Here is a 27,784-nt window from a genome sequence, read left to right on the forward strand (position 1 = left end):
TACAGTAGCAACAAATACAAACTTAGAGTCTCATTATGTGAAGGCAATTGGTTATACTTCATCTCTACTACATTATATTAAAAAACCCGATTATTGCTTATTCCCGTTATAAAAATACAAGAGGCACATCGTCACGGGTAGCAAATAAAAGTTCTCAGCACTTTTGCCATTTCATTTCATCCTCTCTATCTGCGTGGGAACTTCAAAACAACAATCCAAATGTTGATTACAGCGTCGTTAACCATCAAAACAGCAACCCAGCAAAACTCCACACTAATACAGGAACTTCTACATTGAAGGAGTAAGAGGATATTATCAAATAAGTTTTAAAGGATTTATAAAAAAAAAAATTTGATTTTAATTTTTATTTTAAATGTCAGCACAACCGAAACCTTGATAAATGTTTTTTTTAACGTTTCATGTGATGAGATTATTTCGTATGTTTTGACTTCCAAATAATTTTACATCCTTTATACAAAAACATTTCAAAATGTAGTTAATCTTTCAATGCTTTTGCGTTGAACCATTATGTTTGATAATTTATGACAGTCTATCAAAAATAAATACAAAACTATGCAGAATATATTTTATGCTATTCATGCACATACGAGCATGTTTTTGGCAAAATATTAAAAGCACGTACAAAGGATAAGCTATTGAAAACTAACAGCATGTGGAGTTTGCAGATTTTATTTGGAGTCCTCGTTTTGTGCATCGCCTTCTCCAGTGATCTTGTTCCTAGCCAAGTCCCTGTACGCGCCCGCCGTTACTCGCTCTCGAGCTGGTCCAAGATCTTGCAGCTGTTTTATCTGTGTGGTTTCTAGTTCTTCTAGCCGCTTGCGAAGCAGGGAAAGCTCTCTCTGATGCTGTTCCTCCTTGAAATAAAGAAAAAAAGTGCCTTTATTACATTTTGCACACCTACAAGGGACCAAAATGAGCAATCGTTTCATTTTTCTTTAATTAATGATTTTAAAATAGAAATTGTGAAGTCCAAACTATCCTTATTCATTACATTTTACTCCGCAATGTTTTGTGGGTATTGTTCTGACATTCATGATGAACAGCATCAGCAAGAAATACGCGTGCAGGCACTCCTCCTCTCAGCTGAAGAGGCGTGCAGGCCGGAGGTCTCGGACACCCAGAATCTGTAAAGTCTGGTCAGCCTGGTCAACCTCAGCCAGAGAGATCTGCACACTCAGAAGCTCACCAGGGTAACTAAACCTCTTTTAACCACACAAGAAATCAAGAGCAGCCATACTGCTTTTTAATAACGAAACCATGGCGTGAGAACACCGCTGTGGTTTTTCCTGCCCAGAAGGAGCCATTTAAAGCCTCTCAGGAGAAGAACAAAGTACAGAGAACCAGGTTAAAACTGCCCGTTGGTTACATTCTGTAACGTGTCATTTGTCTTCCAAGAATTCCTTCCTATTGCGAGGAAGGGAACATCACCAGAAGCATTCCTCAAAGCTTCCTTCCTCTGTTCAAAGATCAAATACTCCTTCTTTAAGACTAAGGTCTGTAACGAAGGACTGTACCAGTACCCTCTTTCGTTGCACTATTTTCACAACTTGTAATACATCACCACCTGAAGAAGGGGGAAGGACACTTCAGGCCCAGAAGGCAAGGCAGATGATGACATTATACTGACTGGATTGAGTGACGGTATGTTAGGATTCAGAATTAAACTCCGGAATTCATTGTGCCTACGTTGCAAGTCCTTTAGTCTCTTCTGGAGGCGTGAATATTCTTCATGGGAAACATTCTGCCTAGGAAATAAGAAATTTCTTATTGCCTAAAATCTTTCTTATCCCAACACAGAAGCATACCTCTCCATGAGTACTCTACTGTTTATTATGCCTACAAAGGAAAACGATATACCAGAAAAACTGGAAGGTGGAAGATCTGCGTATATTCTTCTGCCTAAATGTCTATCTGAAAGTCCCTCTACACGTGAAGTTATCTGTGTTATTACAGATTAGAATTTACACGGAATAAATTAAGCTTTTAATAGCATTCACAGTAGTGAGCCACAGGAGCCACATTAAATTAATTATTTGAATCAAGCCCTCCATAGATACTCAATGAAGAGAAAAAATAGGAGTTTGTCTTTCATAGAGGATGCTAAGCCTATTTCTCTTGCAATTCTGAAGCCTTTTTCTTTCCCACCTTCCATTTATTTTCACATAATGTACTTTCAACTCTAACACCGCTTCACTGCCACACCTCCTTTTTTACATACTTCCTTCTTTTGAAGGGATTCCTGCAACGCGTGTCAGATATTTTTCCTCCATTTCTTCCTGAAGAGACAGCCCTGCAGTTGTCTCATAGACCCTTAGCTGTCCATCCTAAATGGACTCCATTCAAAGAATTCTAATGCTGAAAATGTCATTAGATTGGACTCCAGCTACTAAACTAAGTGTCACGTATCTTCAAAATTACTTCATATTTGTACGTCACATCTTGGGCATAGATCATTTTTCAAGCTAAGAAAAAGCAAAGTTTATTACCTATTTAGCACCTGATTTTCTTTTTCTAGCTCTTCTATCTTGGCTTCCAAAAGTTCTAGTTTCTCTTGCATCCTCCTTTGTTTATTATCATTGAGAGTCTTTCTCTGTCAAACAGACATTTCAAACAGAGCTAAGTAATGCCTTGATGGATTAGATCATGTAAAAATTACATCTACGCTGTATATGGTTTCAAAGCTGTGAGAGTTTTTAGGACTTTCCTTCCTTAAGAAGTGCTGTGTTGTTTGAAGGTTCTGAATCCCCATGATGGGAAACAGATGGAAAACGATCCATAGCTGCGACTGAATGATGCACAGCTGTCAATCACTCGTTGGTCAGTGACTAACTGTACTAACAAATACTAACTGTACTTGAGAATTACAAAATTAATTCTTTAAATGACCATGTATAAATAAGTATAAACATGACAAAAAAAAAAATAGAGTATGCTTGCCCTTTTTTTTTTTTTCCTCATGTTGACCTCAACTTTTAACAACCTTAAAAGCTACTGGTAGGTTTCATAACCTCTGTATGTCCAATGTACAAAACTAACAATTAATCTTCAGCTCTTATAAACAATTAATCAGCTTAGAAGATATAAAATTTTAGTATTTCATCAAGGATAAACAAAACATCATTTGTCTGGTATCCAAAACATCATCTTTACTAATCAAGAAGTCCACCTCTTAAATAACCATATATGTGTATATATATATATACACACACACAAAGCCTCACAAAATCTTTGATGGCATTATAACAAAGTTGTTGGCTGTAATATTCTTTTGCATATCACTTCATATTTCTATGCTACTCTTGAAGAACCAATATATTTTGTTACTATATTCGGTAGATTGCAAATAAACTCTTAATAATAAGACGATTCTAGCTGGCCAAAGTAAAGCTGAACTTTTCGTAAGCTGGATCATTCATAAAGGAAGAGTCAGCATGCCTTTTTCTGAGCAACAGCAGCTCGACATAACTTGTTCTTCACTTGGTTGTATTTCTCTTCTGTCTCTGTGATGCGCTGAGTAAGCACATGCTTCTCCTCCAGCCATTCTATACGTTTGTATTCTAAAGTCCTTTGAAAAAATCAGGTAAAAAGATTAAGAGGTTATATAGACAAAGCAGTGCGTTCGATTAATGCCTCAAGGCTCTTGAAATAGAGGCATTTTTTCACAACTCCTACCTTTATATACTTGAAGGATCTGATTTAAATTTGATTGTGCTCAAGATTCGCCAAAATTGAACCTGCGCATTAACATCCTCCTAGGTTTTGTTCGACCATGTTCGGCGTATTTTGAAACCTGATTCCAATAAGCTAGTTAATTGTGGGTGGTTTGTTGGTTTGGCATGTTGCCAAGCCATCCATGGAAGATTTCTACGTTTAGATCAAATAATCACACTGGAACGCAACAGCAGACACCTATGCCAAACATCAGTCAGAAGAGCTGACGACTGCCTGCTCTGTTTGGGGGGTAAGACGTAAGAGAACGGGTTGCTGCCCTGGGCGGTCTCCTACGCCTTTGTAACAGAGAAGTACAGACTTGACTAGTGTGTGCTCCCCACCAGAACAAACGCCAGCGCAACAGGAAGCTCCCACCGATAGGGTTCCTAGACAACATTCCAGCTGAACACACACCACTGACAACATATGTTATCTGTTCAGGCCTTTCCGTGGTTAAAACATGGAAAATTAGGCTGTGTTCTCTAGCAGTGGATAGGAGAGGAGCCAGTTGCTTTCTGCTGCCTTGTTTGTTTGGGCTACCTGCATTGTGGGCCAAAGTAGACAAGAACTAGCTGCATATTTAACTACATTACTACATAAAAAAATCAAATGGTGAGATTCTGTGCAGCAGTTTTAAAGAAATGCAGTCCAAGGCTTGGTATCAGTGCACCCATACCACTCCAGTCCTGGGCTGATGCAGTTTCCCTGCAGGGACTCTGAATAAATCTCCATAAATTTCTCGTGAAACAGCCTTTCCCTTCCCTACAGTAGAAGCGTTAGCAGCCATCCACTCTCGTATCAGAACCAGGATCCTGGCCCACTTCGTACCCATCACAGTTCTTTTAGTAGACCTAGTCTGGTTTGTACCTTGCTGTTGACTGTAAATAACTACTACTTCCCAGGACCCAAAGAGATTTCTCGAAAAGCACTGCTTAAAAGTAAAAGAATGTCAATGGAGACAGTGGTTAAAAATGCCATGAGATTTTTTTTTTTAAATGCCACTAACGCTGTTCCTGAAATGCTTAACAAGCGCCTGTGTGAGCTCATCTCTGATCTGTATCAGTCTCATAGTTTGCCTTCAGCCCTTTTTCTCATTTCACATTTTCATTTCCAAGCCTAAGATTGACATAGCCAGGCAGGCAGCTGCTTCGCCTACTTATGGCTCAACTGGCATTATTTCATGTAACTGTAATTTTTTATCTTAGGCTTTCTTATCTTTTGGTCCTTTTTTCACTTCCTCTTTAAGCCAAGTTGCTTTGGTGCAACTTAACTCTTGGAGTTCAAGGTCGTAAGAATTACTGAACTGAGGAAGGAAATCCTATCACCCACAGAGTCAGAAAAAGAATGGAAACACGTCCCAAGGCTCCCAGGGTAACAGCAGGACAGACCTGCAGGACTTACATGTAGGCTGCAAAGCTGCTTCATTTCTGCAGTATCAGCCTTGGTGCATCCCCCCCATTATCTACATACTTATACAACGATCCCTGAGGATTGCCAAGTTCCTTCCACTGCCTTCCCAGGAAAACCTACTCCTGACTGGTCTATGGCCCACAAATATGTAAATGACATTGACGGTCTCACTCAAATAACAATGACAATCTCACTCAAAATATGAATACACCTTCCTAAAGTAAACATCCAAAGTATTTAACATGCTACTGACAAGTGAACATACTCTGCAGTCCTAAGGCAATAATTTCTTCAAATGTTAAACCGAAAAGCAATACGTAAACTAATGACAAAGCAGCAATTGCGGTACCAATTTGTAGCAAAGTCAAAATAAAAAAAAGCCACATTATACCTCTTGGAAGTTTTCTATTTAATCTAGGATGCTGACTTTTTTAAAAACCCACCACACAATAATCCAGTACAAATTAGACATGTATTTGGTTATTAGTCTAGGAAATATTAAACAGCCATTTCAGACTAACTGACAAACTAATCTTTAAATTCCAGGAAAGTGTCCATTACTGTAAGGGCTCTGAACAAGATTTGGTTTCTTCCAGCATTTATTAGCATATTTTGATTGTATGTGGTCAAGATGGCGCAAAGAAGGGATTATTTTTCATTTTGATGAGAGCAACTACAAGATATCCAATCAGCTTTTATTTGCCTCGTATCAGCTAAAAGGATCTAGTGGTTGAGGGGAAAAAGTATATGCACACATATACAGACTGGGTCCCTGAAACCTTATCAAACCTTAAACACTCCTAAAAGAACTGTGTGTGAAATTCTGGATCCACTTCAATATACATAGGATCTCATTTTATAAAAATACTGTAATTCACTAGTCAAGAATTGTAACAGACATGAATGGAAACAAACTCCTATTTCTCAAGTTACCAGAAAAAGAAGGTACAGCCATTTTTTACAATTGTCCAATATTTCCTGTTAATTTTTAATTTCAAACTTTATTCAGAATCTATAATCCATAGTAAGTAATCCATGTGCAAGGAATATAAGCAATATGAAAAGCAAAAGTAAAGCCAAAAAGAAGAAAAAAATTACTTCTCTGTTTCCAGTTGAGCTTTTTCTGCCTGAGTCCTTGCATGTTGACATTCTTGTTTCAACCTTTCTATTATTTCCTTCAGTTTCTGATTAGACTCCAGTAAATCATTTTCTGATTGAGCAAGTGAGGCGAGCTGGAGTTGCATATCGTGCATTTGCTACAAAGAAATGAATTTTTTCCATTTGAGAAGGTATGCAAATAACTAATTTTGAGATACTGAGATAGAGCAAAATGCAGACACCAACTGGCTGCATTCACTTTTCGTAAGCCTGCCTTATTCGTTCCTCTTCTCCTTACTCAACAGCTTCTCCAGAAGCTTTACAGTAAATCACTACTAGACAAGGAAGGTTAAGTTAAAATGAGAAAGGGAGGCAGGGCAGGAGTCTTCAGTCATTGATGTGGCCCCAGATCTTAAGAAATCCGACATTAAGCCCCAGGGCTGAACAGAACTAGAGCACCACACAACATTGAGTAGCTGAGCTGTGGAGCTACCCAGACTGTTCCCTCTCAAAACACACAATGCGTTACAGCCCGCAGTGGCTGTACCAACCAGTTCACAAAAACAGGCATAGAGTCTGAAAAGTCCAACCGCTGCAGCCAGCAGCACGTGGAAAGGATGACTTCCCTTTCCTTTTCCTCTCCCCACGTGTACATTCAGATACCCCAGGCTCTGATTTGTGGAGGAAAAATAAATATTGCCTTGAACAGCTTGCTACTTTGATGCACAGCTACGTTCTTACCTACTAAATATAACATCATGGGCGAGCAGGAGTTAAAAGAATTAGGTTTTATTTTCAACACTGCCATCAATTCACTCTGCAATAGAAATATACCTCTTTACACTAGTTTATTCATTTATGAAACATCTGTTAAGCACTTGAAGAACCTCAGATCAGAGATGCAGTGTAAATGCAAAGCATTACCTAGAAACAATTTATAAGTCTCCATGGAAACTGAATCTCCAGTTAAATAGTGCATAACCATATTCAATATACCAGTCTATAAACATTCAGCTTTGAAATCCTTGGTACCCACATTAAGCATGAGGCAAAAAGCTGTAATCCGTCTATAAAGGTCCAGGAAAGCATGACTGATTTCTGAACACTTTTGCTTTTAAATAGCTGTTGTGTGCGCTTTGTCCCTCAGGAAAAAAAAGCCTTAAAAATTCAATCTAATCGTCAACCACTGGATATGGTAACTGCAGGAAAGATTGTATTTCTCTATAAAGCATTACAATGCAATAAAACCTTACCTGTTTCAGATCAGCACTTTCACGTTTCTTTTCTTCCAGCTCCTCTGTCTGAATAGCTTGCTGTTGAATTTTTAATCTAAAATTGTATAAGACAACCTTATTTTTATCTAATTAAAATATAGATGTTAGAAGAAAAAAAAAATTTTTTTTTCACACTGAGGGTGGTGAAACACTGGAACAGGTTGCCCAGAGAGGTGGTAGACGCCCCATCCCTGGAAACATACAAGGAGAGGCTGGATGGGGCTCTGAGCAACCTAATCTAGTTGAAGATGTCCCTGCCAATTGCAGGGGGGATGGACTAGATGACCTTTCAAGGTCCCTTCCATCCCAAAGCATTCTATGATTCTATGAAGTTAGGACAAATCAGTCTGACAATAGAATATATTGCAAAATTTGAAAGGCTGATAAATATTTAACTAAATAATAAAAAATATATTAAATTGATTATTAGAATTCATATAGGAGTAAGAAATACGTTCATTTGTTTGCTTTTGGAGTATGACTTTTGCTCATTTTATCATACTGACCTTCATACAAATCCTATAGTAAAACAGCTTCACTGAGAACTATAATAACCAATTCAAAGAGATACCGTATTAGGGTCCCAGTTTGCCATTGTGGGATACGGTGCCATTGTGGAAAGAGAAATGGTCTACTCTAACGCTGGGGCTATGCCAGCAGCCAACATGGGCCCAGTTTTAACAAACATGAATACTGCAAAATCATGTCTTAAAAATATTCATTAAAATCATATCATTTTAAAAGGCTTGGATGAAAAATTGGTTTGTTGTTTTGTTTTTTTTTTTTAACAGCACATTTTTAATTCTGCCCTCTTTTTTCACAATGCAAAAGATAATTCTGTTTAATTTACCATAATGAACATTTGTGTATCTATGAATAGTAAACTTTTATACTGACTACTGTACAGAAATTAGGGGAGAAAAGAAAGAGAAATTTTTGTTAAGGTTAGAAAAGCCACGCTACCGCAAACGCTGAAGTTCCTTTTTGCTCGATTCTTCTGCCATCTGTACAACACGTAGTTTCTCTTCATACTGATCTTTTTCAGATTGTCTCCAAGTATCTTGTTCCAGCTTCATCTTCTCTAGATCAGCTAATCTGTTCTCGAGTTCTAACCTGAGACATTATTCAACATGCACACAAGAATCATGAAAAAATGCCAGAAGCGTTCAGTTGCTAAGAATGACATTTTTAAAAGTTACTCAAAACACTCCTCTTTTAGAAGTTGAGCAGTAAATCAACAAACATACTTTTCATCCTGTAAGGCTGCAATTTTTTCAAAAACTTCCTCTTTGGCAGCTTGCACTTTACGAATTAGCTCCCGATCCTTTTCTACTAAAAGCACCTTATGACGTTCAACAGCTGCCTTAAGAATTTCCTTGTCTGACAGCAATCCTGCATTGTACATTAAAAAAAGTTAAAATGTCATTATTGATATCAACCTGATAAAATCCAGTATTAAAATACCTTTACAAAACGATAAAAGGGAGCTAAAAATCACAATTCACATGATTGAATGAATGAATGGAGAAAAAACCCAAGAAAAACAGAAGAGACATGGCCTTTCTTAGTATAACAGCAACATTTCAAAAACTTTTGAAGAGTAACCATTACACTGGAATGTCTGTGTACAAGAGTTTATTATTTTAACACATGAAAGTAATTGAGTGGTTGATATTACTATAGATTTAAATGCTAAAGCAATTTCTGCTAAGCAGTTGTATGTGGATTTAAAAAAATAAGAAGAGAAGACAAGTGTTCCACAATAGCTACAAAAAGGTCAAGCAAGAAAATTTGTTATTTTCTTTTTATGGAAAAGTTTATGGTAAACAGTAACTGGTTACCAGTGAAACCGCAGTACCCTGCCCTACAACAAACCTCACATTTTAATCCACTCATATTACCAAATGAGATAATTCTAAAATTATGACTCTATAGGCAGGGACAAAAGATGCAAATTAAAAAATTCTGACCAAGACACCTCTGTTCGTTGGCAAATAAGCCAACATGCTATAACAATAACTCCTGGTTATTTAAATAATTCAGTGATGTAAACTGGATTCCACAGCAAGTTCAGGTTAGCTTAAATCTTGTCTGTATTTACTCTTGTATTTCATAGGGTCCAACATTTTTAGTTCACAATATACTGTAAGTGCATTGTCAATACAGAAAACACCACTTGTTAGTTGCTCTTAGAGAACTTAATATTAAAGCAAGTGAACAGAAACAACTATTCCAGGAAGACGAAGGTACTGTATTTTGGGGTTATGGCAAATTGGTGAGGACAGTCCACTTGAAAGCTGTGTAGTGATTTAAATCATCAACACATAGCTAGTGCTAGAAAGCTTTGGCCTTTTCACTCTAGAAAGCTAGTTCAAGTTGCCTGTGTAACTCAGCTGTACTAGGTAGCTTAGAACACTGCCTATTTTCTTCAAAAAACGAGCTAGAAATTGTATTTTGTTTCACATGGCAGCCTTACCCAATTGTTATCAAGCCCATGGACACAGAATCAGAAACCAAAGCAACCACTGAAGCCCTATTGTACATTAAGGTTTCAAGCAGAGCGTGAAAGACTCTAGAATTTGTCAATAATAGAAAAAATAACAATGTGAAGTACATGATTTGAAACAGATTATGCTCAAATTGTGTCACAAATTCACCAATTTACATAAACGCAAAATTTTTCTGTAACTGTTCTTCTTAACCTAGTAGACCAACACAGTTATTTCAGATACAAAATGAATTGTCAGATCTCTGACCTAGACCAGAAGTAGAAGGTGAAGGCTGGGGAATGTTTGTAGGAAAAATAATTGTAGTATTCTAACTAGAAGTTACAAAAGAAATCATTAGAATTTAATTGCACATTTTACCATCCATTTCACTTTGAATCTTGTTTCTCTCTCTTTCTACCTCACTCTTTGTTCTTGCTGCCTCCAGTTTGACATTTGTTACTTCCAATTTATGTGAATGTTTAAGTTCTTCTACCTATGAATTAGGAAAAAAAACCAAATCAACTAAAATAAATATACATACATTTGCAGCTTTACTGTAAGTTTTTCATGCGATACTTTGCTAACAAGAAAATCTGCCAAATAATCACGGACTATGCTTATTTTAAACGTGCCTCAAATATTTTTTTTCATCCACTGCTTTTCTGAAGCCAATCAAGAATATCCACTCTTGTAGATAATTTTTAATGGTGATTATATTGATACTGCAACACTAAAGCTATTGACATGATCTGATTCCCCAAATCATAATCAGTGCTATTGACAGGTTTTTATTAATTCCTCAAGTCACACACTGAAGATTATTGAATGAGTTGTCAGTCATCTTGAAACGCAAGTTTTATATATTCCCTGATTAAAAAAATGAAACACAACATATATTCCAGGAACCAGGCTGTCTGACTATTAACATATATTTCATCTTTAACCAGCCAGTTATTACAAGCTACAGTGTAGAAAAGTTATACTTTTAAGAAGTCTTGGTGATACGTCCACTGATGCGCAGGATTGCCTGTGAAAACTTGGTTTCTGAGTAAGTACTATACATTCTACAAGCTAGCCTCCGAATATTGGGGTATTTCTGAAAAGACTACTCATTGGAAATATCTTGCTATGACACTGATCCAAATTGCATAAGACTGATGCCTTGCTAACTCAAGCATTAGCATGTCATTTTACACACACTTCACTTCTGACTAAAGATCCCTCAGAGTCAAGCTAAAATAAAGTTAAATTGAATCTCCTTAAGTAAAACAAAACAGTGATATGCAAAATCAGATTATCCATTGCTCCTCCAAGTAATTTCAAATATTGTGAAAGCGCATGCCAGTGTTATCTTGGAAAATATATTCAGAAATGCAGGATGGCTTTAAGTCAACAGAGAGCTCAGATAAGATTTCAGATATAATTACAACTACTTATAGTCCCCCTGACCTCCTGGAGTGCTACACTACTTTCTCAAAATCCAAGTCTTCATAGTTTTAAAGTGCATTTTAAACCAAATACTTCTCTACAACTGTGGCATACACATCAAATGGCCTCATAAAAGCAGGAGCTTTAAGAACATCAAATCAAAGACAATTACTGCTTGCATGGAAGCTTTCTGTAGTTTAGGCATTGGTACGCAGTAATTACACGGTCAATGAGAATTAAATATCTAGAGGAAAGCACTTATAATGAAAATCCATTCACAATGACAAATGAAATTACAACCTGCTAGCATATACAAGTGGCAAAAGGTTCGGAATGACATAGTAGCTTATTAAGTAACTACACGGTGGATTTGGTTCCTTAAATACTAAGTTGAGAACATTTCACGGCAACTTGCAAAGATTTAAGGTGGCTTTTTTAAGGCACAAAATCTGGAAGACAAATGCATGCACCTGTGCTCAGGAATAAGTTTGAGTGGGTGCAGAAGCAGGTGGAGGTTAGTATAGAAATTAGTTTCTACTTTCCTCCCTTCAAGAAACACCACTGAACATTTCAGTTTTCTCCTACTTCTGGAGGTGAGAAGAGAACACCAGTTGATACAAAAAGCAAAGACTATAACAATCTTCTACATATTCTAATATACAATTGATTAAAAAATGTTTAACAGTTTTCCCCTCCCATTTATTATTCATGTGAGACAAGTCTGACACATTGTATAAAGAGGCTTTAAATACTGCTACAGGTATATCCTATTCTTACAGTAAATTAGAACTTTTTTGGATTAAGGACCAAAATGAAATACTTCACACTCAAATGTGCACTGTAAAGCCTGTTTTTAATTAAATCTGAGATTGTTAAAGAACAACTATGGTAGAAGTTAAAGCTTTCTTCCTGTACTGTATCTTTCTTGAGGCATATTATGGCAATATTAACTGTCATACCCATACAAAGTGCATGTCAGTGTTATTTTGGAAAGTATATTCAGAAATGCAGGATAGCTTTAAGTCAACAGACAGCTTAAAATAATTCTGCATTCAGATAGATATACAAGACCAAAGTTACTGGCTTTACAGTTAGTTCAGAACTAACTAAAGCCTCTCCAGAAAGGTAAGAACACACAGGGGATTAAATTTGCTACCAGGAACTGACAGATGTGATAAAAATTTATTACCCAATATTCTCTCCAGAAAGGAGGGAACAAGAGACAGCAGAAAGCTAATATTTAGCTAAGTAACTATTTCATTAGGACTAGTATCCTGACTCAAATTTACATAAAGTAATGTAAGTATTCTGCAACATTTGAAGGTAAAACGGTTTACTAGTGTTTTGATTTTTCTTGTTTATTCAAATAATCACATATGAAATTGCATAAATGATCTTTTTTAAGTTGTGTAGCTGAGGAGTCACTGCAACCAGATAAAACTCTGAATCTAGCATCCATACTAACCTAATTATGCTGAAATACTAAACACTGATGTCAAGCTCCTTAAGCACTTTCAGGTTTTCCCCGAACTTGAAGCCTTCTGATCTCTTTTTTCTTAAATATTTTTCTAGACATTTCTTTAAGATCTAAAAAAAACCCAAGCATACAAACATAGAACAAAACCTCTAAGATCTGGTGCCAACCCAACAACTAAGACACACAAACATGTTGCAAGACAATGATCTACTTAAAATGATACGATGCAGTGCTGTACAGAAATGTTTCTGTACAAGCTACGCTGGCATTAGCCCAAGGAGAACGCTACGCTAATGTGACTACCCTGCTTCTAATGTAACCTAAATCTCTGCAGGTGATTCCAATGCAGCTTGCTTCCTGAAGCTAATGCAGTCCATTCAGAGAATACCTCTTAAGATCTCCAGAAGCCATAGCTCCATTAAAACAAAAAAGAAAAAAAAAATCCATTTAAAGCTCTATTGCACTTTATACACTTTATGGAAAAGTAATGCTTGTTTCCATCAAATAAGGCTTGCTATTTTCATGAGTGCTAAAAACATGAATATAAAGACACATCTTCGAGCCCTGTTCTGTTTAGAAAAAAGATCTAGAATATCAAATAAAAAGAGCATAACCTCGATCTTTAGAGATAGTTTTCGGGATGACGTTTTTCCTGTAAAGTCACATATTCTGTATCTTCCAACTGAAACTGGGAAAAAAATTCAAACCTATTTTACATCACAGCAGAAGACATTGTTACTTTATTCTTAATGTAAAATATAAATAGAAAAACTTAAACAAAACAGGATATGAAAAATGTATTTCAGATACCATAAAAGCACTTACTTTAGCAGCTAAGGAATTGACTTCTCGTTCAGATTTGTGAAGTTTGCTAGTTAAGAGAATGTTTTGCTCATGACTCATCCGCAGTTCTTTCTCAATTCGATCAATCTGTAGTTCAGCAGACTTCTTTTCTGCCTTGAATAAAGGAGGTATTTGTAAGATTTTTGGAGCAGGGCTGTCTCTTGCTATTCACTCGAAAGGTTCAATTGATCTGGGCTTTCAGATATTACTGATCCTTCATATTATATAATAATATAATACATAAATATTTATCTCTGCTGAACAATATGTTCCAATACAACAAGGGTCTTGAATTTTACTCGAAAGTCACAACTGTGTTTACTAACACTGCCTGCACAGAATCGCACACATTTTCAATCCTACTTCACGAAAGGCAGAGGTAATCTGACTTGGTTAGGAGGCAGTAGGTATGCCTACCAGTAAATTACTGGGCTGTAAACACCAGTACGACTATAAGTGGTGCTCAAAAAGATGTCATATGTTGGCCTGTAGCCTGTACAGTTATCCTAACTGAAGAATTAACATCACAGAGAGGAAGTAAAATGCAATTACTCTGAGTATTATAGACTCAAGACCTGGAGCTTCACTAAGTATCAAAAAGGTAATCAAACCTAGGATTTCACCTTCCTTTTTCCAAACGGACCTGTTTCCAGCAGGACTTTTTTTTAACTTTTCTAAATTAGGAATATTACAGCACTTTTCTTTTTAAGTTGTGATCAGAGCATTTTGTAAGAAAGGTGTACAGCACTGATAACAGTAAAAAGGAAAATGAACCATCTATCTGTATGCTGCAACTGTGCAAGAAGTCTGCATGGAAAGACTCACTACCTAGAAAGATAGCAAGAACTGACAGGAGGACTGAAGACCACAGATGAAGAATACAGTAGAACGCTGGGAAACATACAACAGGCCAGAAATACGAAAGGTTTTTTAAGGGAGAGCAACAGCCAAGAACTAAACAATTGCAGTAATGTATTGGAGAAAGGAGAGACAAAGGTAGGCAAGAAGGAAGATGACACATGAGGAAAGGATTAAAGAAATAGGGGAGCATCATAGAACATTTTTGAAAAGCATAAAAAATTTACTGTAGCAGATTATTAACATATTGTCATCAGTTTCTAACTCCAGACAAGTGACAAGTGCTGACATGAGCATCTTACTGGCTGCAAACACGGATAGCACTCCCCTGTTTAGAAAGGAGATCATTCAACAGAATCTCTCAGTTGAGGTCTCCACCTTTCCAAAGTTGCATTGGCAGTACATGACTCCCAATGTACTTACAATTTGTTTTTAAATCCAAAATGTACAAATTCAAATTGTGGAGTCAATGGCAAAATTATCAGTGACTTCAGTGACAGTTCTATCAAGCGTTATTCTCGCTACACTCTACAAGGAGGCAGAATTTTAACAAAAGAAAGAATCTTACCTCTAGAGACCTTGTCATAGCCTGCATCTCAGCTAACTGTCGTACTTGTACTCTTTGAACATTTTCTGCTTGCACACCACAATTGTCTCTTTCTGCTCTTAGTTCTGCTACTTCTGCTTCTAAGCCTTTTAATTTCTGATACAGTTGTGCCTTTTCTCTAGAGAGTGCCTCCACACGTTTACTGTCCCTCGTGGGATCAACACTAAGCAGCTGATTATGGAGTTCTTCTTTATCTTTATCCAGCCTTGCAATCTGATAGTTATTAATCAGAAAAATAAAAGCTTTTACATTGGTTAGGTATCAGGCAGCAACAAAGACAGCAGTTCACAATTCGGGGAACAGCAGCAGTGTGCATGTAAAATATTAAGAAATTACATTCACATTTATTTTCTTTCTTAGACTAGGAAAATCAACAGACCCATTCTTCAATGCCTTTTTTGCTTGAGTTTTCACTGATAAGGCTTGTCCTCAGGCCTCAGATGTCCCTGAGCTCCCTAACAGTCTGTGGGAGTAAAGCAGTACCCAGAGTAGAAGAAGAAAACGTTAGGGATCATTTAATCCACAGGACAGACACAAGTCCTTGGAATGGATCCAAGCATTTTGAAGGAGCACACTGGTATCATTGCAAGGCTATTCTCTATCATCTTTGAAAAGTCATGGCGATCAGAGAAGGTTCCTGATGACTGGAAAGAGGCAGACAGCACGCCCATCATCAAGAAGAGCAAAAAGGTCAAGAAGGAGGATCCAGGTAATTACAGGACAGTCAGCTTCACATCAGTCTCTGTGAAGGTTATGAAGCAAAACCTCTTAAAAGCCATTCCTAAACACATGAAAGACAAGGTGATGGAAAGCAGAGTTTACCAAGGGCAAATCACACCTGACCTACTTCTCTGCTTTCTAGAAAGAGGTGACTGGCATTGCAGACAAGGAGAGGGCAGTGGATCTTGTATACCTTGATTTTAAGGAGGCCTTTGATACAGTCTCCCATAATCTTCTCTCCGACCAAACTGGTGAGGTATGGGCTGGAAAAGCGGATGAGAAAGTGGGTAGAAAACTGGCTGGGCTGCCAGGCGCAAAGAGTGATGATCAGTGGTGCAAAGCCCAGCTGACTGCCTGGAACTAAGTGGGGTCTTTCTGATACCAGTATAGGGTCCAATACTGATTGATGTCCTCATAAGTGACCTGGATGATGGGATGGAGTACACTTTCAGCAAGCTTGCAGGTGACACCAAACTGGGGGGAAATGGTCAGTGTACTGGAAAACAGAACTGCTATTCAGAGGGAACTGGACAGGCTAAAGGAATGGGCTGACTGGAACTGCTTCAACAAGAGCAAGTCATGCATCTGGGATGGAGTAACCCAATGCAACAGTACAGGCTAGGGGCAGCTGTCTAGGAAGCAGCTCCACGGAAAAGGATCTGGGGGTCCTAGTGGACAACAAGTTGAACACTAGTGAGCAGACTACCCCTGGCAGCAAAGATGACCAGCTGCATCCTGACAGATTGGCAGAAGGATAGCTAGCAGATCCAGGGAAGTGATCCTTTGTCCCCTTCTAGTACCTGTAAGACTGCATCTGGAGTTTGTGTCCAGTACACAAAGAATAATGACAAACTGGAGCAAGTCCAGTGGATGGCCACCAAGATGGTCAGGGGGTTGGGGAACATGACATATAAGGACAGCCTGAAAGAACTATGCCTCTTCAGCTTGGAGAAGAGGAGATGCATGGTGATGGGAGAGAGGCAATGGACACAAGACGGAACATGTGAAATTCCAATTTGATATTAGGAAAAAAGTTTACCATGAAGATGGCTAAATACTGGAATAGTTTGCCCAGGAAGGTTGTGGAATCTCCATCCTTGCAGATGTTCAAGACTTAACTGGATATGGCCCTGAACAACTCGATCTCATTACACTTCAGTATTTTAAGCAAGATGTTGGATTAGAGGGAGATCTCTTCCAACTTATATTATGATTCTACAATTCTATAACCACAACAGAACTCAAATCTGCTAGTAACTCAAGGCAGTCAACGTGATTGGGCCCTGTCAGACAGAAAATAAAGCAAAAAAAAATTTTTTTGTTACAAGGTAGTACAATAGGTACAAACTAATCTTGAGACTGTAACTAATAAACATAAATATATAGATTCTAGTGTTTCAAAATGAGTTACATGGACTGAATGTAACATCGGGAGCCAAAGAGTGAGAAAGTAAGGTATGTAAGAGTTCTCTTGATATTTGGAGACTAGTCCAAACTCTGATCTGCAGCAGTGCTTTAAGAAGTTGCATCAGTCATCTCTATGGAGCTGTCATGGTTTAAGCCCAGTCGGCAACTAAGCACCACACAGCCGCTTGCTCACCCTCCCCCGCCCCGTGGGATGGGGGAGAGAATCGGAAAAGTAAAAGTGAGAAAACTCGTGGGTTGAGATAAAGACAGTTTAATAGGACAGCAGAGGAAGAGAAAATAATAATGATAAAAGAATATACAAAATAAGTGATGCACAATGCAATTACTCATCACCCACTGACCGATGCCCAGCCCATCCCCAAGCAGCGATCGCTGCCCCCTGGCCAACCCTCCCCAATTTATTACTGAGCATGACATCATACGGCATGGCATAGCCCTTTGGCCAGTCTGGGTCAGCTGTCCTGGCTGTGCTCCCTCCCACCTTCTTGTGCACCTGGCAGAGCACAGGAAGCTGAAAAGTCCTTAACTAGTATAAACATTACTTAGCAACAACTAAAACATCAGTGTGTTATCAATATCATTCTCCTACTAAATCCGAAACACAGCACTATACCAGCTATTCGGAAGAAAATTAACTCTATCCCAGCTGAAACCATGGCAGGAGCAAAGACAATTTCTGCAGCAAAAGCCCTCCAAATCCCTTTTATGAGGAGATTCAAAGACTTACTTCATGACATGCCCAAGCAATCATTTAAGAATTAGGATGTTTTTGTAGCCTCGTGCTAAATGGCATGGAAGGTTAAAAAGGCTCTAAGAGAGAAACTAGATCACATTGCGCCGTGGGCTCAAGGTAGTTTCATTCTCTGTAAGTGTGCTAATTAGCTGCAGGACTAGCACAAACTCAACAAGCCCACAAGAGAGGCAAGCTGTAAAGCAGCATGTGGGTTTAGCTCCGAGAAGGACAACTGTTCTGTTTTTAATGTGTTGCATTTGCAAATTTGGATCGATTTTGAAAGCGATGATTGCTCTGATTTGTGCCTCATGTTTGGACTAATACATTCAGATCTGGCATCTTAGGATATATACTCCCAGACAAATACTTAAATGAATATGCAAAAGACACACGCAACACATTTACACTGCTGCATATATTTAAAACATAAATAAGCTGGCAATTTATTTAGCTACACTTTTGAAAGTTCAATTCTGAAACAGAAAATTAATGAATGATTTATTCAAGAGTTAATACAACTGAAATAAAGTTACCAAAGTTTTCAGTATCCTTTTGACCACCATTGTCATGATCCAACTTAGTTGCAAAATGTACCCTTGTCTGGTATTAACAATATCTTCTGCTGCCGCCTTCTTGGATTAGTTGCCACATAAGTAATTTAAAATCTAAACTTACATCGGTTGCTCAGATGACTTATTAATTTCAGATTGGCATAATGTCTCAAATGCCATCACAAATGTGATTAAAAAAAGCATTAAGCAAAGCTACTGGCTGTCATTTATCAGAAGGCAAGTCTATTCTTACTTTTAATAGCACAAATGATATTGCGACACATCACTGAACAAACCTACAGAGACAGCTTTAGGCTAAGTCATGAAAGTGTTTTGAGAATTAAGAGAACGGAAACAAACACTGCATTATGAAATGGTATCAAACTGACAACCCATCAAGTACCAACATTTTCACAACGTTCAAGCAGCTTTGTCATCAGATACATTTTAAGCTACTGTAACCTTCTATGTACCTCAGCCTCATATTTTATTTTCTTCTCTTCTAAAATACGTGCATGTTCTTCTTTTTGATGTTCAAATTCTGATTTCAGAAAAGTATGTTCATAACGAAGTTTGTTATAGTCTGTTCTGTATTTTTCCACTTCCTAAGTTAGACAAAAAAAACCAAAAACATCAATCAGAGAAGTTTTCAGATTTATTTCCTTCAAATGTCCATGCAATGTCCTATCATATCACAAGTTATATTTGATGAACTGAATCCCTCCTTCTCCCTCTTCTAGGGTTTCAACCTTCACTGCCTGGGGCAACAGTACCAAAGAATGTCATACTTTGCTCCCCTTTCAGTTTTAATTTCCTAAGGTTTTAGAAACAACTACGAACTGGTGATCACTACTCTAAATGAAACAGAATTTCAATACTTACTACTTACATTTTCTAGCTTCCGATAACGTTCTGTCATAGGAGATTCCAATTCCTGCTGTATTTGTGCTTTTAACAGTTCTAATTTTTGAGGAGTTAGCACCTTAAGACAGAAAGGTATCATAAATAACTAGTCATATTCCTTTATTTATTTACACTGTGATAGGACAAACAGCCAGGAATAAAGTATTTCAAATATGATTTTAGGAATCCTGCTTAATTTTCTATGTTTTTCTAAAGCATTTTCAATAGTAGTTACAGAAGCAAAAAAAATTATATTAGCAAACTAAAAATATTCTGGGAAGACAACAGAAGCATTTAAAATGTCAGTATTTACTGGTAGAAGCAATACAAATGTCAAGCTGAATTGCCAAGAGATTTATCTCCTTTGTGGGGGAGGGGAGGAAGGAAAAGTGGTCTCACATAAAAGATAAAGAATTAGCATTTGGAAAAACTTAAACAGTAAGTGAACCAACCCCAAAGAGTCAAAATGAGCAATACCAAGCCAATTCTTTGTAAAACACATTAGATACATATTCTCCAACAGATACATGGGTACTGATTTGAAATGAAACTAAGATCAGGAAAGATTCCCTGCCTTAAGCTCCATGCTGTATGGTATATTGTTAAGTTTTCTTGGGTATGGTTAATACAGCAAACTACCTACCAAGAAAGAATGTTAAAAAAATTTTCATCCACAGCCTGTGACATATTGTAATTTATTCTACTTTTCTTCCACTTATCTGTATCCTGAAGTCCCTGAAAACTAATTCTAGCTATGGTACCGAGGCACATCTCCTCCATTCAGAGTCTGGGATCCTTTGTTAGATGCTATATTTGTTTCCTAAGAACATGTCCTGCATTAGTTTAAGGAAACAAGCAGTTACAGAAAGTGTCATCCAAGTTATCTTAAATGTTGGGGGAGGTTGTTTGGTTTTGTGTTTGGGTTTGGTTTTGGTTTTTTTTAAGATGAAGAAAGCTGTCATCACAAAGATAAACAAATTCCTGTTTTTCCATTCACTTATCCTAACAGATTTAGGCACCTCAGTTATCCTCCAGAGCAGATCATTCTCCCCATAACAGGAGAGCATGCACAGACAGAGACTGAAGGTCTTACTATTAACACAGCACATAACGACAGGATTTAGAAGATTCAGTTAAACAAGAAAACAGTAATTTCAACCCATAGTCACTCTAGAGAAGAAACGTTACTTGGGTTGGGTGAATTTCAAGATATCCAAAATATATTCAAGCTAGATATATACATGTTAAATAAACAGAAATATATGCATGGCCCTATTACAGGATTAAAATTCTTATTAAGTCCTGCCAGTAAATTATCTCACCTGCGTCTTCAGTTTTTCCAGCTCTTGTGTTTTACCCAGCAACTCCTCTTGATATTCAGCAAGAAGAAGCTGAAATTTGTCATGTACAGTTTGCTTTTCAACTAACAAACGCTTCAGTTCATCTTGTGATTTTGTATATTCCTCCTGTAATCTGCAAGATAAAATACTTATTTATTTTATATTTACCCTCTAAAATTAGATCTTAAAGCTCAAAAAACTCACGTGCAGAAGCAAACATAGAAATACCAAGTTAGAACTAAGCTATTAATATCCTCTTCCTCTAATATACTGAAAAGTTATCCCATATTTGCAAGCATAAAAAGTATTGCAGAAACATAATCTGCAACGTCTTAAGGTATTTTGAATTGTTTATTTTCCAATATGAACAACACTCAAATCTGTCCTTAAATACAGAAATAGCTAACACACACACACAGATCCCTTCCACCTAACATTTAGCTTCACCTTGTAACAGCTCAAATGAAGAAACCTGTTTAAATTAGTGTACCTTAGATGTTCTGCCTTTATAGTTTGATAATTTGCTTTATGGTGTTCACATCGCATTTTTTCATCAATCAGAAGTTTTTGTAATTCTTGTGAATTAGCCGTATCACCATTTCCAACCACGGGAGGAAGGAGACTGCTCAAAGCATCCATTTTGTGATGACTGTTCACAATGAGTACGGAGAAGACAAAATAAAAATGAACTTATAACTAATCTACAACGCCATCCACTTTTTCTGCTGACATCCCAGAAGATCAAGTCACCTGAACAAATACAAGGACACATAATTAGCAGTCAAGTCCATTCACAGTTCAAAGATTTCACGCACTGCTTTTGCTTTCAGTACAGAAGAATCCTGGCTCTGCTGTAACTCAGGTTAGAAACCTCTACTGAAAGGGCAACTCTTTGCTTAATTCTGCCTGTCCTGAAAAGTAATAGTCCTTCCAGAGGCAAAGAATAAAGTTAAACATGAAGATTATTTGAGTCAATGCAAAGTAAGCACAAGCACTTCTATCCAACAGATTACATGAAATGTTATTTTTACTTATGCTGCACACTGAGACTCAAACTATGATGCTAGTATATGCCTAATTATGCCTTGTTAACCAGAGTTCAAGCAGAGGCCACAGACATCAGACACATACTGCTTTTACTACTACTTATCACAGTCACAGTCTGTCACGCTATCCTAACAAGTTTTACTACTAAGTACACCATCATTTCAGCTAGAAGAGGAGCAGATAATTCTCACTGGTGAATTCCTATCAAGCCCTCTCTGGAGAAGAGTTAAGGCGTCACGGACAGTCTGGAAGATACCTGCCCAAAGTTCAGCCCTGAAATATATCGCTGATACATGTCACTTCCTCGTTTTCAAAGTTGATTTTGTGGTTTCTTGTGACCTTTCCAGAGAGAGTTTTGCTAAATGTGACAATATCAGATTAGTGTGAGAAAGCTGCAAATCGACGGATGCTGAGAAACGGGAAGTATTCTAATATGCCTCATTAGTTTTTTTCGATATTAGAAGCAAGATGTATTAATCTGACCATTACTGACACTTCTAAAGGATCTGGGGGAGGGAGGACTGTAACTGAATTTTAGGGAAGTTGCAAAGCTTTGAAACCAACTACTCTGCCATTTTAGCTTTTGGCATAACTGGACTGATGCCTAAGAACTCCATGGTTGCAGTGTACAAAGTGCAATTCAAAGTGACAAAGTGTAACTTTGTACAAAGTAAAACTCAAACAGGAAAAATGTTAAATCTCCACCATCACTGCAAATGCCTCACCTTCCTTACATATACAGTTGAATATATAATATTTTTTACCATTCCACTCGAAATCTTTCACGCATCTACCTTAAACACTTACCATTTGATTTTATAAACCCCTGAGCTATAAGCAAGATCAAAATCTATCTTCCACATACGAAAATAAACGTTGCATGTCAGTGCCCATTCCACTAAAAGACATAATAATGTCAAGAAAGTCTTACATTTAAGTTTTCTTTTCCATTTTTCCTTCCTCTATCAATTCCATGGGAAGAGGTCAGAGGAAAATCTACCAGAGTTACAACACTAGTATAGGCAAAGTGACAACAGCAACTTTGTATTCTGCTTTACCGAAATTGCTGAGAGAGCAAGGGTGAAGAAATCAGAATAAAGAATATTCTCCCCAGTGACAGTCCTATATGGACAACCAATTTCAAACATTAATAGCACAAGTTCTGAAAACCCTTCTAATCAATAGAGCATCTATTTTTCATTCCTGAATTTTGTTGGTTGTTGAGAAACAAAGGACAACAACAATTTCCAAACTCAATATAAAGACATTTTCAATTGTTAAACCAACAGCTGTGTGAGGAGAACGGGTCAGTGATCCTAAGGACAATAAACCATGTGGGAGGACAGAAAGTTCTGGTACACAGAGAAAACCCAAGGCAGCACATCCCTAAGAATTTCTAAGCATACCAGAAGGGCTATCATGATCACTGTAAAAACAACAACAACAAAAACCCAAACAAACAAACAAACAAACAAACCACAGCCCCAAAAAAACCCCAACCACTAGGCAATAGTAGTTTTCTCTGTCTCAGTTCTTTGCTTTCATAAGCTACAGATACAAAATGTAACTATCAAACCGTAAGCCAAAGCTCAGAATTAGGAACGCAGGATTTAAAGTCGGGCCTGAATCCTGCAGCTTACTTGAGTAAGAAGTATTTCTGAAGTGGCATAACAGATATAAAGTCAAAGACACCAAAATCCACGGCATTTTCTGAGAGCATATCAACCAAAAGAAAAAGATAAATGGAAGTGCAGCCTTTTGTACTCTCAATTCCAAGCTGCTGCAGGTGGGAAGTGTATTGTCTCCTCACAGCTTTTGCTACTATCAAAAAGCGCACAAGCTATAAAGCAAGACACACACTTGGTCATGTATTCATCTGCATGAAGATTTCATGAAAAAGAAAAAATGAAAGAACAGAGGGAAAAAATCGTAGCTTACAAAACAATTGTTTCAGACTGCAGATACCTAAGCAATATGTATTTAAGGAAACAAAACTGTTTGGGCTTGCAGGGACATCTAGTGGCAAATTTCATGATTTGCATTCCTGGTGACTGTGAAACAAACTACAATAACATAGAGATGTCATTACTTCACAAGAGCTCTTTCCTTGAAATTATTAATAGCAACTTGTAATATTTAACCTACTCACATTCTTACAAATAAAAAATCCCCCCCCCATCATAAAATAATTCCTGGCAGTGAACTGTCAATAGTCAACATCGTTTAGGGCTACAAATATTGTAAGCATATTATGAACAAGAATTTCTTCTGTGCTAATGGCTTACAATACTTGCTCATAGACAATGAGCAGACCTCAAATAATCTTCAAAATTACACAAGACTGCACCCATAATTTTTGAGAAATACTTTAAAGGAACACTAGTTAATATTTCTTCCTCTCTTGGAGATCTTTTCAAGAAGTAGAGAAGCAGAAAACATACTTTAAAGAAACTAAAACCACATCATATCTAAAACTAATTTTCCACCTATATATTTGCCAAATTTTATCATGTTACAGAACCGCAAACTTGTATCAGTTACCCCAAATTCATATTATGAAATCTTAACATCATTTTGTGCAGGTATACATATAAAGGTATTGGTGCAGAGTCCTGAAACCTAGGAAGTGCACAATCAGCTAAAATAGCAATATTTATTGTAGAATATCTTGCTAAGTGAAGTAACTCAATTACATTTCCAAGAATTACCTTTGTTTTGCCTTTCTTCTCCAATTGTTTATTTTCATACAGAGAGAAATGTTGTTTAAAGACCTACTTCATATCTCTGTCTTCTTTATATCTACACATTGTGAAAGGGCTTTTCTTCTTTCACGAGATTTTCAGCTATATTATTTTAACTTTTTGTTTGCTACAAACACTTAACATGGTGAGAATACTTGCATTTAGAGAAAAATATGAAGATATCAATATCATTTCATTTATTTATATTACAATTTTTATTGCCTGTTGTTTACAGCAACAAGGCTTCCTTCTAGCTTACCTGGCATGACCAAATTACATGACTTCAGCATGTATTGGTAATTCACCTGGGTGACATAGATAACTTACTCATGGCTCTGCTTTCCATACCACAGCCACACTTAAAACACATAAATTCATTGTATTTGAACACTTATTTAAACAGTTAGATGATACAATGAATGTAATTTTGCAACTATTGATGAAAAAATTAACAGTATCTAGCCCTGTGCCGTGTTCTGTTCAAGTAGTAAAATTCTCAGTAAAATCTGTTGAAAGCCAAACAGATGTTTCATGCAATGCATGGTTTAATCTTTTCTTTTTTCCTAATCGAATCAGCCAAGGTCTTGTGAAACAATAAGCTATTTTCCTAAAAGAATAAGTGAGACACTCAAAGGAAGCACAGCCTCATGAAAGTGACTCTTCAAACACTACCTCTTCTCATCCCTGCTTAAGAGTCTACAGTAAGACTAGATAATGAACTAATGAAAAAGTGTAATCCAATATAAGAGCTCACTGTCACCAGCAATGGGAAGTTCCGCCCCTCCTTTCTTCATCCCCATTCCTAGATTTGTCATTCATCAGCCCCTTCCATGACCTGATTTAACTCAAGAAGCCAACACACTTAAACAAGCAGAAAACACTCAATAGTTTTTCTGTGAGGTCAGTGAGTCACGCTAGCTCACGAAAAAAATCCAACAAGCTACATCATCAGTGAAAGTAGGCAGCTGGTACTGGCTAGGAGAAAGGAACAAAGGGCCAAGGAAATAGGCAGGAGGAGGAGCAAGGCCTTCTCCTTTCAGGAGCAGAGGGCTGTCACATCATGAACTCACAGAATCAGAGCTCTGGACTAGATACGTAGCTTTTAGACAGTCAAAGTCAAGTGAAGCAAATCCTACCTTAAATGACTATGCAACACACTCATGAGAGATCAGACTTCCCATGAACATCAAGTGAATAAAAAAAAAAAAAACCACAAAATTATATATCATTTGAGAAATATGACAGCATACCTATCATTACTTTAACAGTCCATATTCTACTAGTCCACCATCAGCAACTTGCAATAGCCAAAGTAATCACCTTAAAAACAATATATATTTATATATATAGGGGAGAAAAAAATATCAGAGAGAAACATGAAAACCTTATTATAGGAAGTTCCATACTCTGGATACTGCTCAGGTATCACTGTACAGAATCCAGTGAAAATAAACACTTAATACCTTTGCATGCCTAAGTGTAGAAATTTTGGAGAACATCTGTATGACTTCTACATTACAAAGACATCGATCTCATTCAAACTACCATCACTTCCTCGACAACACTGTTCAAAGTACAAATTCCAATAACAATTAAGCACCCATTATTTCAGTGTCCATCCCTACATATGGCACACAGTATCACCCTTTCAATTTCTGTCTTATACTATAGATATGGTTAATTAGGTGAAAAGCAACAAAAATTTTTGCTTTAGCCATATACACTACTAAGTCAAACTGACAGCAGTTACTGATCAAACTGAAATTTTCTATGGGAGTTAGAGTTGGTAAATCTAGCCGTAATCAAGAACAGCTAGTCTACATATGCCACGTATGTTTTCCATTTTTTTCATGACAAGAGACCTTCAAACACACATGAGAAACTTTGGTCACTAGAATCTCATTCAAAGTTTTACTCAGGCATACAGATGACTGGTTGTCACAAACAGTTCTACAGTCCACAACCAACACTCTTCTGAAAAATCACTTCCCTTTCACATTGACTTAGAAATAGAGAAGTTCAGACAGGGCATAGGTCTCATGTTACTATATGTATCCTACACCTCCTGTAGGCAGAAATATGATTATATGCACCTTACAGTACGTGGACAAAAAGCACGTGAGGGGCGAAGCAAGCTGTGTAAGTCACCGTGACATCTGTACTGTTAATATTCCTATGACTTATGGACATAGGAGCTTGGTCAGAGGAATAACACTAATACGGGTGTCACGCATCCAGAAGTGCAGAAGAATAACCATTAGCCTCAAACTGCGCATGGCTGAAGTTCACCGGTGGAAAAAAAAGCATGCAAACGTAAACGTTTGAAAGCCTGGCAGCGAGCCGGCTCTTCCTAGCCCTGAGCTTTGCCGCCCCAGGCTTGTGCCGGGTGATTCCCAAACCCACCAGCCCACGACCAGCCAACGGAGGCCGCACCAGCCGGGACACAAGACAAAGAGGATCGCACTCTGGGCCGGGCTGCCGACCTCTCTTCCCGGCTTTGCAGCTCTCCGCTTGGTAACCAACGGCCCAGGGGAGGAGCGAGCGGGCCCGCAGCAAAGGCCTCGTACGCCGCGGGGTGAAGCCCCAAGCAGGAAGGCCCCAAGCAGGAAGGCCCCAGCCAGTCCGCCCGCCCGCCCGGCCTCCCCTCAGCGGTGCCCGGCCCCTCACACCCCGTCCCGCTCAGCCGGCAGCGGCCGCCGCCGGTTCGAGGAATTTAAAAATGGCGCCTCACCTCCCGCCACCGCCTCCGCCCGCCGGCGTCCCGCGGGGCGCGGGGCATGCTGGGGGCGCGGGGCATGCTGGGAGCGCAGGAGCGCCGCGCCGGGGGCGGCCCGGGGGAGGCGGGGCAGCGTTGCCGGGGAAACGCGCTCGCGCGGGGCGCTGCCTGGCGCTAACGGTCGCTCCGCCGCTTCGGCGAGGGGGTGGCGGGGTCTTTGTAGGCGGCCCTGTCAAAGTGACACCCCTCTGGTGAGCGTAGCGTATTTTAAATGCGTTGTTTGTGTCACTGCGTAGCGCTTTTAAGCTTCTGTACCAAATTCACGAAGTCCTGCGCCAATCGTTGCATTCCCGCTCCTGAAGGAGAGAGGAAGGCAACAGACCTGGCAG

The 27,784-nt window shown here is 38.2% G+C and overlaps 1 protein-coding gene across 6 annotated transcripts; it reads right to left on the reverse strand.

Moving 5' to 3' along the window:
- CEP83 (centrosomal protein 83) lies at positions 1-27,502 on the reverse strand. Of its 6 annotated transcripts, none has more exons than XM_087765378.1 (16): positions 27,411-27,502; positions 21,382-21,641; positions 20,874-21,024; positions 19,538-19,630; positions 19,122-19,253; positions 15,178-15,429; positions 13,734-13,865; positions 10,382-10,496; positions 8,762-8,906; positions 8,478-8,627; positions 7,494-7,569; positions 6,241-6,398; positions 3,457-3,586; positions 2,508-2,611; positions 1,708-1,766; positions 1-875 (listed from the first exon to the last, which is right to left on the reverse strand). In XM_087765378.1, exons 2-16 carry the CDS (start codon positions 21,528-21,530, stop codon positions 739-741), a joined length of 1,983 nt encoding a protein of 660 aa, XP_087621504.1. In that variant the 5' UTR covers positions 21,531-21,641; positions 27,411-27,502; the 3' UTR covers positions 1-738. The 6 variants fall into 6 exon arrangements, with proteins under 6 accessions (XP_087621504.1, XP_087621502.1, XP_087621499.1 ...); XM_087765376.1 differs by having other exon boundaries at positions 1,649-1,766; XM_087765373.1 differs by having other exon boundaries at positions 1,586-1,766.
- Between the last annotated feature and the right edge of the window lie 282 nt (positions 27,503-27,784).

The sequence above is a fragment of the Nipponia nippon genome, unplaced genomic scaffold (genome assembly GCF_047370975.1).
Source record: "Nipponia nippon isolate SJK-2023a ecotype South Korea unplaced genomic scaffold, ASM4737097v1 scaffold_3, whole genome shotgun sequence".
In the NCBI taxonomy this organism is placed as follows: domain Eukaryota; kingdom Metazoa; phylum Chordata; class Aves; order Pelecaniformes; family Threskiornithidae; genus Nipponia; species Nipponia nippon.

Excerpts from the sequence above, each read along its gene's own strand:
- CEP83 (XM_087765373.1), bottom strand. The coding sequence starts at position 21,530 with ATGGATGCTTTGAGCAGTCTCCTTCCTCCCGTGGTTGGAAATGGTGAT. Across the intron at positions 7,570-8,477 it reads AAGGAACTTCAGCGTTTGCG|ATTAAAAATTCAACAGCAAG; the intron begins GTAGCGTGGCTT and ends ATACAATTTTAG. Across the intron at positions 6,399-7,493 it reads AAAGTGCTGATCTGAAACAG|CAAATGCACGATATGCAACT; the intron begins GTAAGGTTTTAT and ends ATTTCTTTGTAG.